General features: G+C 40.5%; 1 protein-coding gene across 1 annotated transcript in view; it reads left to right on the plus strand.

The window, feature by feature from the left end:
- ZYG11A (zyg-11 family member A, cell cycle regulator) overlaps positions 1 to 14,119 on the plus strand; it is a 52,929-nt gene that overhangs the window by 27,784 nt on the left and 11,026 nt on the right. The window contains 5 exon segments of the mRNA XM_064370488.1: positions 1,922 to 2,098; positions 4,767 to 4,831; positions 6,115 to 6,214; positions 6,301 to 6,351; positions 13,910 to 14,071. Coding sequence (XP_064226558.1) covers positions 1,922 to 2,098; positions 4,767 to 4,831; positions 6,115 to 6,214; positions 6,301 to 6,351; positions 13,910 to 14,071 — 555 coding nt within the window.

Consider the following 14,119-nt stretch of genomic DNA (forward strand, 5'->3'; position numbering starts at 1 on the left):
GAGATGGTGCCACTGTACTCCAGCCTGGGTGACAGAGCTAGACTCCGTCTCAAAAACAAAACAAAAGGCTTGGCACGGTGGCTCACGCCTATAATCACAGAACTTTGGGAGGCCGAGGCGGGTGGATTACCTGAGGTCAAGAGGTCGAGGCCAGCCTGGCCAACATGGTAAAACCTTGTCTCTACTAAAAATACAAAAATGAGCTGAGCGTGGTGGTGGGCGCCTGTATTCCCAGCTACTCAGGAGGCTGAGGCAGGAGAATTGCTTGAACCCAGAAGGCAGAGGTTGCAGTGAGCTGGGATTGTGCCACTGCACTCCAGCATGGGCAACAGAGCGAGACTCTATCTCAAAAAAAAAAAAAAAAAAATTAGCTATGCATAGTGGTACATGCCTATAGTCCCCCCTAATTGAGTGACTAAGGTTGGAGGACTACATGAGCCCAGGATTTTGAGGCTGCTGCAGTAAGCTATGATGGCGCCACCACACTCCAGCCTGGGTAATAAAGTGAGAACCCATCTCAAAAAAATAAAAAAAAAGATTCTGATTAAAAAAAACAGATTAAAAAAAGATTCTGGACCTTTTTTCCTATCTGTAAGGAAGAGATTGAATTAGGTGTTCTTCTGTTTTTGTTTGTTTGTTTGTTTTGTTGTTTGAGATAGGGTCTTGCTCTGTTGTCCAGGCTGGAATGCAGTGGCATGGTATGATCTCAGCTAACTAACTGCAGCTTTGACCTCCTGGGCTCAAGTGATCCTTCTGCCTCAGCCTCCTGAGTAGCTGGGACTACAGGCATGCCCTACCATGCCTGGCTGCTTTTTTTGATTTTTTTCCATAAAGATGACGTCTTACTATACTGCCCAGGCTAAAATTTCTTTTCATACTAAGATTCTTTAATTTTCTTGAAAATCACATTTCTTTTGGTTTCTGGATTTCTAAATTGCAGATGACAGCAATCAAATGGAACTGAAAAATCAGTCTAGCAATATACAAAAAAAGTCATTTTCCATAGCAGAAGTATATGCCAGGTCTGTCTAGGTTTCACAAGTTCATGCAGCTATCAAAGTGAGGAGCTCTCATCTCTTAAAATCATGGTTTGTGCGTTATCAGTAGATTAATCTCTGAGATGTTTATTCCTATTTGATAGAGGAAATAGATCACACTGTCCCTGAATGGCAGAGCAGGTGGGTCTAAGCTTGGAACAATGCCCTCATTTTACATTTGTGTTCTAGGTCTTCCACAGGCTACCTAATGTTTTCACCATTTTTCAAATTCTTCTCCTCTTTTGGTGGATTTATCCCATCCTTTTCTCCACTTTGTGTTTTTCTGTATCACACTTCTTTCGCCTAGGAATACCCTGTCCATTCTGCCTCCACATTTACCTCCTACTGTAGAAGTCCTATCTGAGACTCTGCCTAAATGTGCTTTCTCAATGAGTTCTTTCGATTCTCTACCAGAAAATGACTGCTCTCTCTGTAACTGCCTCAGACATCACTTCAATAATGTGTCTTTTATGGCGCTTACCTTCAATTTTATTTTTATTTTTGGCATTTCTCAGTGTTATTTCTCTCAGAAGCCTTTATGCTCTTGAGCAGCTGTGACTCATGTTTGTGTCCCTGTAGAGCCGGTCACAGTAGCTTGTATGGAGTGAGGTTCAATAAATGACTCTGAAGTTAATTTCACAGATGAAGAAATAGAGGTCCAGAGAAAAGAAGTGACTTGGCTAAAGGCACACTGATAGTTAGTGACTCCATTTGGATTGGAAGGCTTTGCTGTAATGCTTTGATGTTCTAAAGAATAAATGCTTAGGATAGGGAAAATCTGTTCCTGTCCCAATAAATGAAGATTTCTGCTAACCAAAACATGCATAAGACAGCATAAAGAATGTTAGTGGCATCATATGTACTAAAAACAAGTTGATCTTCAGCTTGTGGCTGTAGGAATGAGGAATCACCCGTTGGATTTGCCAGTGCAATTCACAGCTAGTGCTTGCGCTCTCAACCTAACACACCAGGGCCTGGCCAATGGGATGCCTGTTCGCCTGTTGTCAGAGGTCACCTGTCTACTTTTCAAGGCTTTGAAAAATTTCCCTCATTACCAGCAGGTAATTTCAATTGAATCTTTGTTTGTGCTTTTTTTATTGTTGTTGATACAGAGTCTCAGATCTGTCGCCCAGGCCAGAGTGCAATGGCACAATTTGTGTGCGTGGTTTTTTTTAGATGGAGTCTTGCTCTGTCTCCCAGGCTGGAGTGCAGTAGTGTGATCTTGGCTCACTGCAACCTCTGCCTCCCGGGTTCAAGTGATTATCTTGCCTCAGCCTCCTGAGTAGCTGGGATTACAGGCGTGCACCACCACACCTGGCTAATTTTTGTATTTTTAGTAGAGATGGGGTTTCACCATGTTGGTCAGTGAACTCCTGACTTCGTGATCCACCTGCCTCGGCCTCCCAAAGTGCTGAGATTACAGGTATGAGCCACCACACCTGGCCAACAATTCGTGTTTTTTAACTTTAGGATAAATATGTGAAAAATATGTATTAGTTCTGTTTTTTCATCTTATTGGAGAAAGAGAATAGATAAAAAAGTTTGTATTTCTTGTAGAAAAAATAGAAAATATGGATAAGCAGTGAGGTTAAATTTTTCTTTTTTATTTTTTGAGGTGGATTTTCACTCTTGTTGCCCAGGCTGGAGTGCAGTGGTACGATCTTGGCTCACTGCAACCTCTACTTCCTGGGTTCAAGCGATTCTCCTCAGCCTCCCAAGTAGCTGGGACTACAGGCACCCACCACCACATCTGGCTAATTCTTTTGTATTTTTAATAGAGACAGGGTTTCACTATGTTGGTCAGTCTGGTCTCGAACTCCAGACCTCAGATGATCCACCTGCCTCGGCCTCCCAAGTACTGGGATTACAGATGTGAGCCACTGCTCCTGGCCTGAGGTTAACATTTAAAAAAATCTCTCATAAACCCATTGCCCAGAAACATCTATTAACACTTTCGTGTTTAGACCTTTACCTCACCCCACACATTAAAGTTAAGCTGAATTGAATCGTATGTCTAAATATAAAAGCAAGGCTGGGCTTAGTGGCTTATTCCTGTAATCCTAGCACTTTGGGAGACCAAGGGGGCAGGCTAACTGAGGATAGGAGTTCATGATTAGCCTGGGCAACATAGTGAGACCCAGTCTCTACTAAAAATATAAAAATTGGCTGAGCATGGTGGCAAACATCTCTGTAGTCCTTGCTACTCGGGAAGCCAAAGTAGGAGGGTTACTTAAGTCCAAGAGTTGGAGACTGCAGTGAGCTTTGATTTGAGCCACTACACTCCAGCCTGGGCAACAAAGCAAGACCCTGGCTAAAAGAAACAAATGAAAAACAAAAAAAGAAATGAACACAATAAAACTTTAACAAAACAGAAGAGAAAATATTTTTTACCTTCGGATAAGTAAAGATATCCTAGGATACAAAAAGCACACATTATAAAAGAAAAATATGAAAGTTCATCAAAATTAAAAGCTGTTCACACACACGCGCGCACACACACATTTTTTTTTTTTTTTGAGATGGAGTCTCACTCTGTTCCCCAGGCTGGATTGCAGTGGCACGATCTCGGCTCACTGCAACCTCTGCCTCTGAGTTCAAGCGATTCTCCTGTCTTAGCCTCCTGAGTAGCTGGGATTGCTGGCATGCGCCACCACGCCTGACTAATTTTTGTATTTTTCGTAGAGATGGGGTTTCACCAAGTAGGTCAGGCTGGTCTTGAACTCCTGACCTTACGATCCGCCCACCTTGGCCTCCCAAAGTGCTGGGATTACAGGTGTCAGCCATTGTGTCTGGCCTCCAACACATATTTTTAAAATGAAAAGGTAGATGATGGAGTGGGAAACATGTTCATTTTATATATATGAGAATGGACTTCATTCAGAGTATATAAAGAACTCGTTAATACAATGCAAATAAACCAATTATAAAAAATGGTCAAAAGATTTGAACAGTTTGGTAGTTTCTTTAGAAGTTAAATATACCCTTTATAAACTGCCTAGTTATTCCACTCTTAGGTATTTACTGAAGATAAATGAAAGCATGTATCCATATAAAGTTATTTTTGTTCACGATACCTTTATTTATTGCCAAAAACTTGAAACATCCCAAATGTCCAACAACAGGTGAACAGATACATTATGATAAATCTATGTAGGGAAACACTATTTGGCACACAAATAGATGATGAATTGCCAATACCGGCAATGTAGATGAAACTCAGAAATGTTACCTGCTGAGCAAAACAGGCCAACACAAAAGAGCAGAGCTACATTATTCCATTTGGATAACATCTTAAAAAAGACTAATCTATAATGACTGGAATTTTCCGAGGATGGGGTTTACAGGGTGGAGATTGACTAGAAGAGGGGACAGTGGAACTCTCTGGGGTGAGAGTAGTAGTACATCTTGACTGTAGCAGTGGTTACACAGGGATACACATTCGTAAAATCTAATCCAAATGGGTACTTTGAAAGGGGAGTTGATCTTTTAAAAATACAATTAGGAAGGTGGTTTTCCTCATTTATTTCTACCTTATTCTGAAAGTTGGAAAATCCTAAGTCTTCATTCCTGTGTGGCAGTCATCAGTTATAGCATTAAATGAAAATTGTGGATAGGGACAGGTACACAGTGGGCCCTCAATAAGAAAAGCTCACTGATAATAACTTCCAAATCTTTGTTTAGAATGGAGTGTTACATTTGTTTAAAATTATTTTCTTTATTCTCTAAAAGTTACAGAAGAATTGTCTTCTCTCCTTAACCAATTCCAGGATTCTTGCAGATGTTCCGTTTGACAGGCAAGTGTAAGACTTGGTCATTTGATTGGGGTGTTGGCCTTTGGTTATTAAATGCAGGGACCATTAAGGCTAGGATGATGTGTTTGGAGAGAAGGTTCTGTTGAACTTCTTCCACAGAGAAGTGATTAGAAGTACCCTACTTGAAAATGTTGTCTCCTAAAGTGATTCCAGTACAAGGTAGTGGGTAAGAACAGGCTACAAGGGTCAAACATATTTGGACTCAAGATCTAGCCCTTCCATTATCTTTGCTTGTAAGTTTCCTCATTTGTAAAATGGTGACTCTTAGCAGCTTTAGATATGATAATGTCTATGAAGTACTTAACACAATTCCTAGCCTAGTACAGGCTGTTCTAAAGAATATTAGTCATTCGTTCATTTTGTAATATAATTATCATTTTATTAGTAATTTACTTTTTAATTAATTATTTAGGAAATCATCATAATTCTAGGCATTCCAGAAGGATTTCCCTTGAGGCCTTTGTAGTCTCTCAGATTCACGAGTTTTAAGACATTTATTTCTTTAGAGATGGAGTCTTGCTCTGTTGCCCAGGCTGGAGTGCAGTGGCACAATGGGCTCATTGCCACTTCCCCCTCCCGGGTTCAAGCGATTCCCCTGCCTCAGCCTCCTGAGTAGTTGTGACTATAGGTGTGCGCCACCATGCCCAGCTAATTTTTTTTTTTTTTTGTATTTTAGTAGAGACGGGGTTTTACCATGTTGGCCAGGATGGTCTCGATCTCCTGACCTGGTGATCTGACTGCCTCGGCCTCCCAAAATGCTGGGATTACAGGTGTGAGCCACCACGCCTAGCCCTTTAAAATATTTATAATAGTTGATATAAAAGAGCAGAGAAATGAGGCACAGGCTAACAAGAGCAAAGCCTCTGATTTGTGAGTACAAAGTTTAGACTCAGTCACTTTATAACTGAATGATGTTAGCTGCAGCATTGTCTACTACTCACATTACAAACTGCTCTGTTGGAACTCCCTTTCTTTATCAGACCCATCATAGTAGAAACTGAATGATAAATACATTTTTCTTAGATTTGCTCATCTATTATGTGAATTCTATGTATTTTTTTCATGTCCTTATTTGCATACTCTCCTATCCCTTGCCTGGTCATCTCTCTGCCAAATGCTCTTGGTTTTCATAGCTGAGGCTTTAAAAGTCCAAGACTATTTTTGTTATGGGATTAGTTGGGGAATGCCGAATGATTTCTTCTCCCCCATCTGACGTTTTACAAACTTTATATATAATTGTGAGAAAAATAAATACTGCTTTTCAGGTTTGATGCTGCCAAGTTTGTTATGAGATGGCTCTGTAAGCATGAAAACCCCAAGATGCAGACAATGGCAGTGAGTGTCACCTCTATGCTAGCTCTGCAGGTATATAATTTCTTAAAGGCAAGATTTCTCTCTCTAGTTTTTATACAGCTTCAGTAGTTCACTTGAGCCTTTATGTTTGCTTATAGCTTTCACCTCAGCAAACGGCACAGCTTGAAGAGCTTTTCATGGCAGTTAAGGTAGGCATAACCTTTTTTTTTTTTTAAAGTCAAATTTATGATCATAGTTTAAAAAAATCAAATCTTTGAAAAGGCCCATTAAAGTGAGAAATCTGTAAGACTTGTTCCCCAGAAGAACTTTTCTGATTTTGTAGCTATTTCTTTTGGTACATAACTTCCACATTTCTAAATGAAATGCTTATACTGTAGTATCTTGATTGAGCAGCTTTAGGTGTTTTCTGTTGATTTTGCTGCTATAGTAAATAAGAACTTAGTTCTTCTACAAATCTTTTTACAAATTACTCCGTTCTCCAGTCCCCAACAATTTTATATCACAATTTAAAATAAATCATTAATTGGTATTTATGTTATGATTATGTTAATATTGTTCACTAAAAAAATTATATGATTGTTTTATTCTATACTTATTTTTATTTTATATATGAATTTTTTTTTTTTTTTTTGGTCTTGTTGTCCGGGCTGGAGTGCAATCGCGTGATCTCGGCTCACCGCAACCTCTGCCTCCTGGGTTCAAGCGGTTCTCCTGCCTCAGCCTCCCAAATGGCTGGGATTACAGGCATGTGCCACCATGCCTGGCTAATTTTGTATTTTTAGTAGAGATAGGGTTTTACTCTGTTAGTCAGGCTGGTCTGGAACTCCTGACTTCAGGTGATCCACCCACTCAGCCTCCCAAAGTGCTGGGATTACAGGTGTGAGCCACTCAGCCTATTACATGAATTTTTATCATTAATGTCTCAGCATTTTTCTACCTTTTTTTTTTTTTTTTTTCTTCCTGAGCTGGGATCTGTCTCCAGGCTGGAGTGCAGTGGCATGATCATGGCTCACTGCAGCCTCGACCTCCTGGATGCAAGTGATCTTCCAACCTCAGCCTCCCAAGTAGTTGGGGACACAGGTGCATGCGACCAATGACTGGCTAATATATATACATATATATGTATTTCTTTTAGTTATTTGTAGAGACAACATCTTGCTGTGGTGCCCAGGCTGGTCTTAAATTCCTGGGCTCAAGTGGTTCTCCTACCTTGGCCTCCCAAAGTGCTGGGATTACAGGTATGAGCCACCACAACTGGCCTTTTTTTTTTTTTTTTTCCAAGAGTCATTTATATTTTTTGTAAACTGTCTATTCATGGTTTTTATAAGTTTCTTTTGGGTTATTGGCTTTTTTCTATTTTATAGGATTTTAAAAAATATATTAAGGAAATGTACCTTTGAATATGATACTGGGTGCATACATTTTCCCCCATTTTCCTGTTTGTTTTTAGTTCATTTATGGCATGTTTTATGATGCAATAATTTTTTATTTTCATGCAGTTGAATTCATTCTCTTCTTTTATTATGTATCTGGGATTGATGGCACACTTGCAAAGTATTTCCCTCCATCATGAAGTATTTTTAAAAATTTCTCGTTTTGTTTAAGAGACTTGATCTCATCCTGTCCTGAAGCTGGTGTGTAATGGCAGGTGGCACAATTGTGGTTCATTGCACCTTCATCCTCCTGGGCTCCAGCAGTTCTCTTGAGGAGCTGTGTTTGTAGCCCCCACACCCAGCCTCCTCATGGTTTTAATCCTGTGATTTCTGTTCTTTCTCCTTTTATTTAAACGTGAATATTTGGACTTTTTTTGAGATGTTGAGTTAGTTCTTAAGTTTTCTTCTCTGTGTGTTTCTATTTGCCTTTGTGTTCTTTATTCAATTATTTGTCTTTTCTTCATCATTATATAGTGCTACCTTTATCCTATTAAATACCCCTGTATATATCTATTTTTGGACTTTATTCTGTTCCATTAATTTGCATGTCTGCCTATCCACTAACTTTATCAATACTTGAATATTTAAGATCTGTCCTCAGATTTCTCTTAGTTATCCTTTTCTGTTTTTTCTGCGCAGACACCAGAATTGGCTGGCCTGTTTCTGAGGAAAAATACCATTTTCTTTGGGATTATATTACAGATTGATGTAGAAAAATTGACATCCTGTGATTTCCCCTATCTTGGAACAGTGTTTATTCAAGTCTTTCATGTCCTCCAGAAATATGTTCAAGTGTTCATCATGTTGATATTATATGCTTCTTACATTTATTACAGGAGTTTTACCTTTTGCATTGCTATTACAGGTGGAATCTTATACTTATGAGTATTTAATATCCAGTATTAGGTTTATTTTGTCTTGTTAACTTGTATGTCTGCTTACAATAGGGATAAAATCAAGGATAAAAAACCAAGAGCGATTTTGGATGTGTTCATTATTGAGATGCTTGAGATGTGAAGAAGGCAGTTTGGCCTGACCCCTGGATCTCCCTCAGATCCCCTCTGCGCAGATACAGCCAGGAGGGGTTGGGGCTGAGCCCCACAGCTGCTCCCTTCCCTTCTCTTCCCTTCTCTTTTTTGTATAATCTAATAAATAAGTGGTCGCCCTTCTGTTCTTCTTTTTTTTTTTTTAAGGCAGTTTGAGTTTTATTTTATTATTTATTTATTTATTTAGAGTCTGGCTCTGTCACCCAGGCTAGAGTGCAGTGGTCCGATCTCGGCTCACTTCAGTCTCCACCTCCTGAGTTCAAGCGATTCTCCTGCCTCAGCCTCCCAAGTAACTGGGATTACAGGTGTGCGTCACCATGCCCAGCTAATTTTTTTGTATCTTTAGTAGAAATGGGGTTTCGCCACATTGGTCAGGCTGGTCTTGAAATTCTGACCGCAGGTACCTTGGCCTCCCAAAGTGCTGGGATTACAAGCGTGAGCCTCCATGCCCAGCCCAGTTTGAATTTTTAGTACAGACAGTGTTTCACCATATTAGCCAGGCTGATCTCAAACTCCTGACCTCAGGTGATCCATCTGACTCGGCCTCCTACAGGTGTGAGCCACCATGCCCGGCAAGATTTCTTTCAAAATATTACTGCTTATTGATAATGTACCAGCTGCTTAAGAGTTCTGATGGAGATGTACAAGCAAGGAAGTTAATACTTTCCTGCCTGTTTTATAATATCCATTCTGCAGCCCATGGTTCAAGGAGTAATTTAGACTTTGAAGTCCTGTATTTAAGAAACATTTTGTGGCCAGGCGTGGTGGCTCATGCCTATAATCCTAGCACTTTGGGAGACTGAGGTGGGCAGATTACTTGAGGCTAGGAATTTGAGACCAGTGTGGGCAACATGGCGAAATCCTGTCTCTACAAAATATTAGCCAGGCATTGTGGCATGCATTTGTACTCTCAGCTACTCAGGAGGCTGAGGCAGGATCACCTGAACCCAGGAAGATTGAGGCTACAGTGAGCAATGATTGTGCCACTGCACTCCAGCCTGGGTGACAAAGACTCTGTCTCAAAAACAAACAAAAAGAATATTCATGTTTCTTGGGAGGAGGTCAAAATATGAACATTACCAGGAGTTCAGAAGTTGATTCTAGCCCTTGTGGATAACTTTGAGGGGTTCAGTTCTTTAGTGGAAGGAGTAACTACAGATGCCAAGAGAACTAAAATTAGAAGTAGAGCCTGGACATGTGACTGAATTGCTGCAATTTAAAACTTTAACACATGAAGAATTGCTTGTTAGGTAAGAGCAAAGTATTATTTTGAGATGGAATCTAGTTCTGGTGAAGAGTCTGTGAACATTGTTGAAATGACAACAAAGGACTTTGACTTATTATATAAACCTAGTTGGATGAGGGAGCAGCAGAGTTTGAGAGGACTGACTCCAAAATTGAAAGAAGTTCTACTGTAAGTAGGAAAATGGTTTTAGGCAGCATCACATGCTACAGAGAAATCTTTCTTGAAACGAAGGGTCAGTTGATGGGATAAAATCATTCTTATCTTAAATTGCCACACCCACCTCAGCCTTCAGCAGCCACCACCCTGATCAGTTAGTAGCCATCAACATTGAGACAAGACCCTCCACCAGCAAAGAGATTACCACTTGCTGAAGGCTCAGGTGATTTGGCATTTTTTAGCAATAATTTTATTTTTTTCCAAGGTAGAGTTTAGTTCTGTCGCCCAGGCTGGAGTACAGTGGTAGGGACATGTTTCAACTACAGCCTCGGCCTCCTGGGCTCAAGCGATCTTCCTGCCTCAGCCTCCTGAGGAGCTGGGGCCACAGGTGCATATCACCACACCCAGATAATTTTTTACATTTTTTTTTTTTTTTTTTTTTTTTGTAGAGACAGGGTCTAGCCATGTCACCCAGGTTGATCTCAAGCTCCTGTGCTAAAGCGATTGTCCTGCCACTGCCTCCCAAAGTGCTATGATTATAGGTGTGAGCTGCTGCTGCCAGCTGTAAGATATTTTTAAAGTATCTACATTGGGTGGGCATCGTGGCTCACACCTGTAATCCCAGCACCTTGGGAGGCTGAGGTGGGTGGATCACCTGAGGGCAGGAGTTCAAAACCAGCCTGGCCAACATGGTGAAACCGCATCTGTACTAAAAATACAAAAATTAGCTGGGTGCCATGGCACAAGCCTGTAATCCCAGCCACTCGGGAGGCTGATGTAGGAGGATTGTTTGAACCTGGGAGGCAGAGGTTGCAGTGAGCTGAGATGGTGCCACTGCACTCCAGCCTCAGCAACAGTGATACTGTCTCAAAAAGAAAAAAAAAGAAAAGCTATCTTCATTGTGTTTTAGACTTAGTCCTTTTGCACATTAAGACTACATTATAGTGTAAACATAGCTTTTGTATGCAATGGGAAAACAAATTTGTGTTGTTTTATTGTGGTGGTCTGGAGTTGAACCTGCAGTCTCTCCTAGATGTGCCTGTATGTTGGAGAAAAAAATAGGATGAACCAGAAAAGGAGATTGAGAAGGAGCATCCAAAGTGCATTAGAAGGAAAAGTGAGGACTGGGCATGGTGCCTCATGCCTGTAATCCCAGCACTTTGGGAGGCTGAGGTGGGCAGATCACAAGGTCAGGAGTTTGAGACCAGCCTGACCAGCATGGTGAAACCCCGTCTCTACTAAAAATACAAAAAATTAACCAGGCATGGTGGCTCATGCTTGTAGTCCTAGCTACTTGGAAGGCCAAGACAAGAGAATTGCTTGAACCCAGCAAGCGGAGGTTGCAGTGAGCTGAGATTGCACCACTGCACTCCAGCCTGGGTGACAGAGCGAGACTCTGTCAAAAAAAAACCGAGAAAGAGGTGTTTTAGAATCCAAGAGGAATGTTTCAGGAAAAATTGGGCAGTCATGTCAAATATTACTGAGTGGTCGCGTGAGATAAGGACAGAATTGACCGTTGGATTTGGCAAGAGGAAGTCATTAGTCACCCTGCTTATGTTATTTCAGTGGAGTGGTAGGCCAAAATCTGATTGGAGTAGGATGATGAGCAAATGGGAGGTGAGAAATGGATGTAACTTTTTGATATAATTTAATGAGAAGGAAAGCAGAGGTGGGGTCAGTTTTGTTTTGTTTTTTTCTTTTTTTGAGATGGAGTTTTGCTCTTGTTGCCCAGGCTGGAGTGTAATTGCGAGTTCTTGGCTCACTGCAATCTCCATCTCCCGGATTCAAGTGATTCTCCTGCTGTAGACTCCCGAGTAGCTGGGATTACAGGCGTGCGCTACCATGCCTGGCTAATTTTGTATTTTTAGTAGAGACAGGGTTTCTCCATGTTGGTCAGGCTGGTCTTGAACTCCCGACCTCAGGTGATCCGCCTGCCTTGGCTTTCCAAAGTCCTGGGATTACAGGTGTGAGCCACCACACCCGGCCAGTCTTTTTTTTTTTTTTCTTTCAAAGATCAGTTACATTACGACATATTTTGTGCCAACAAGAATAGTTATAAAGAGGGAGAAGTGGATGCCACAAGCAAAATATAGGGAAATAATTTTGGTGCTGAATCTCTGTATGTGGGGAAATTGGATTTAGAGTGGAGGTAAAGATGTTGGCTTTAGATTGGAGCAGAGGGGAAAGCAGAGTATGCTGATGCAAGTGCAAGTAGGTTGGTAGATACTGTTAGGAAGAGTGGGTGTATTTCTCAGTGAAAAAATAGGATGAGAAAACCAAATAAGGGCAATGAGAAGATGGTGGTTAAAATTTGAGGAGAGAATTAGGAAATAGTCTTTGGAGCAAATTCATTTGGAAGTAAAGTAGTATTGATAAATACTGTTAAGTGCCCTTTTGAAATTCATGAGCACGTATTGAAATTGAGATAGGTGAGCTCAGTCTTTTTCAACATTAATATGTTGACTGTTGGCAGATATGAAGTAGACTGATAGTTACATTTAACTGAGGTAAGAGTTTTTTTGTCAAATAATGTAAAGGAGGAACATATCCCATGAATGTAAAGTTGCTGGGAAGGGTAATAGGACTAAATAAGATACAGATAAAGAGCAGGCCAGCGACTCTTCATATGACAATGGGTAAGTCTCCTCTGTGTCTTAGATTTTTCATCAAAAAATGGGCCTCAGTTGAAAAAAATGGTATCTGTCATAGTAGTAACAGTGCATAGTTATTTAGAGTATCATTAAGCTAAATCATGACCAAGGGCCTGGCCACTGTGATACGCTCAGGGGCAGGCTCACTTCCCTTGCTCCTGGCCTTGCTCTCATTCATCTAACTAGCTGCGTAGGTGAGTGCGCCTGTCTCATCTGTCACTCTTTTCTTTGCCTCTTGACTCTTGCAGATTTTTGTCATGAAGTCTCTTGATGCATTCTCTCCTAATTGGGCAAAATAGTTGAGGTGGTCTCATTCTTCTTGAAAATATACATTCTGATTTGTTTGGTGCTGTGTTATATTTTATGTATCTTTTCATCAGCTGGTTGAAGTGAAAATGGTTTGTCTTTTTTCTCTCACGTGACAGTCTGATATTGAAAGAGACCGTAAATACTAGCTTGACTTCTTTCTAGAAATGTTGTTCTCAAGTGGTACTTCGCAGTCTGTTAAAGTGAACCAGTGGCTTCTTCAAGATGTGAGGTCATGCGTTGGAATGCTGGCCTGGGGTTCTAGCTCCACTGACCTGCTCAGTGGCATAGAGCAGCAGACTTTTTCTTGCCCCAGACTTTGCCTGGCATGTGCCTCCTCCCTCTAACCCCCCAGCCCCACTCCTGCGTGTCCCCATTTCCCAGTGGGCTGGCTTATCCTCTTTTTCTTCTAGTCTCAGTTTACATATTACCTTTGTATGGAGGCTTCCTTCTCCCACCCTTCCTAAAGCCTAAATTTTAGGCTTTTATGTGTTTCCATTAAAGAATTAACCAAGATTTAAAATTATTTTATTTAATTGAGAAAAGCCAACTTTTTTTTGGTCTGCCTTCTACCCTTTTTTTTGTACTTAGCTTAAAGAAGTTGTTGACTAAGTGTTCTAAATAAAAATAATGGAATAGCTAATAATGTACCCGATTATGAACTTGATAACTGTATACCAAGAACTCGTCTAAGTGCTCACTAAATGTACAATTTTTTTCATTTAATCCTCACAAAAACTGTAAAAAGTAGTTGTAATTTATTTTATAGGAAGAAAATAGATCACAAAGCTACTAAGTGGCAGAACTTGGGTTTAGAATCAAGATTTGACGCGTCCTAACATTGCTTTCCTTATACTGCAATTGAGTAGTCATTAGACTATCTAACTCCCTGTCTCTTTGGTTTTTAGGAACTACTAGCAATAGTAAAACAAAAGACTACAGAGAATTTAGATGATGTCACCCTCCTGTTTACTTTGAAAGCACTTTGGAATCTTACAGATGAGTCTCCAGCTGCCTGCAAGCACTTTATTGAAAATCAAGGATTAGAAATCTTCATCCAAGTCTTGGAGGTGGGAAGACAGGATTGAGTTTATATGTAAAGTTTTTTTCTTCATGTT

Source organism: Aotus nancymaae, unplaced genomic scaffold (genome assembly GCF_030222135.1).
Source record: "Aotus nancymaae isolate 86718 unplaced genomic scaffold, 86718_ANA_hifiasm-v0.15.2.pri h1tg000007l, whole genome shotgun sequence".
NCBI classification, from domain to species: Eukaryota; Metazoa; Chordata; class Mammalia; order Primates; family Aotidae; genus Aotus; species Aotus nancymaae.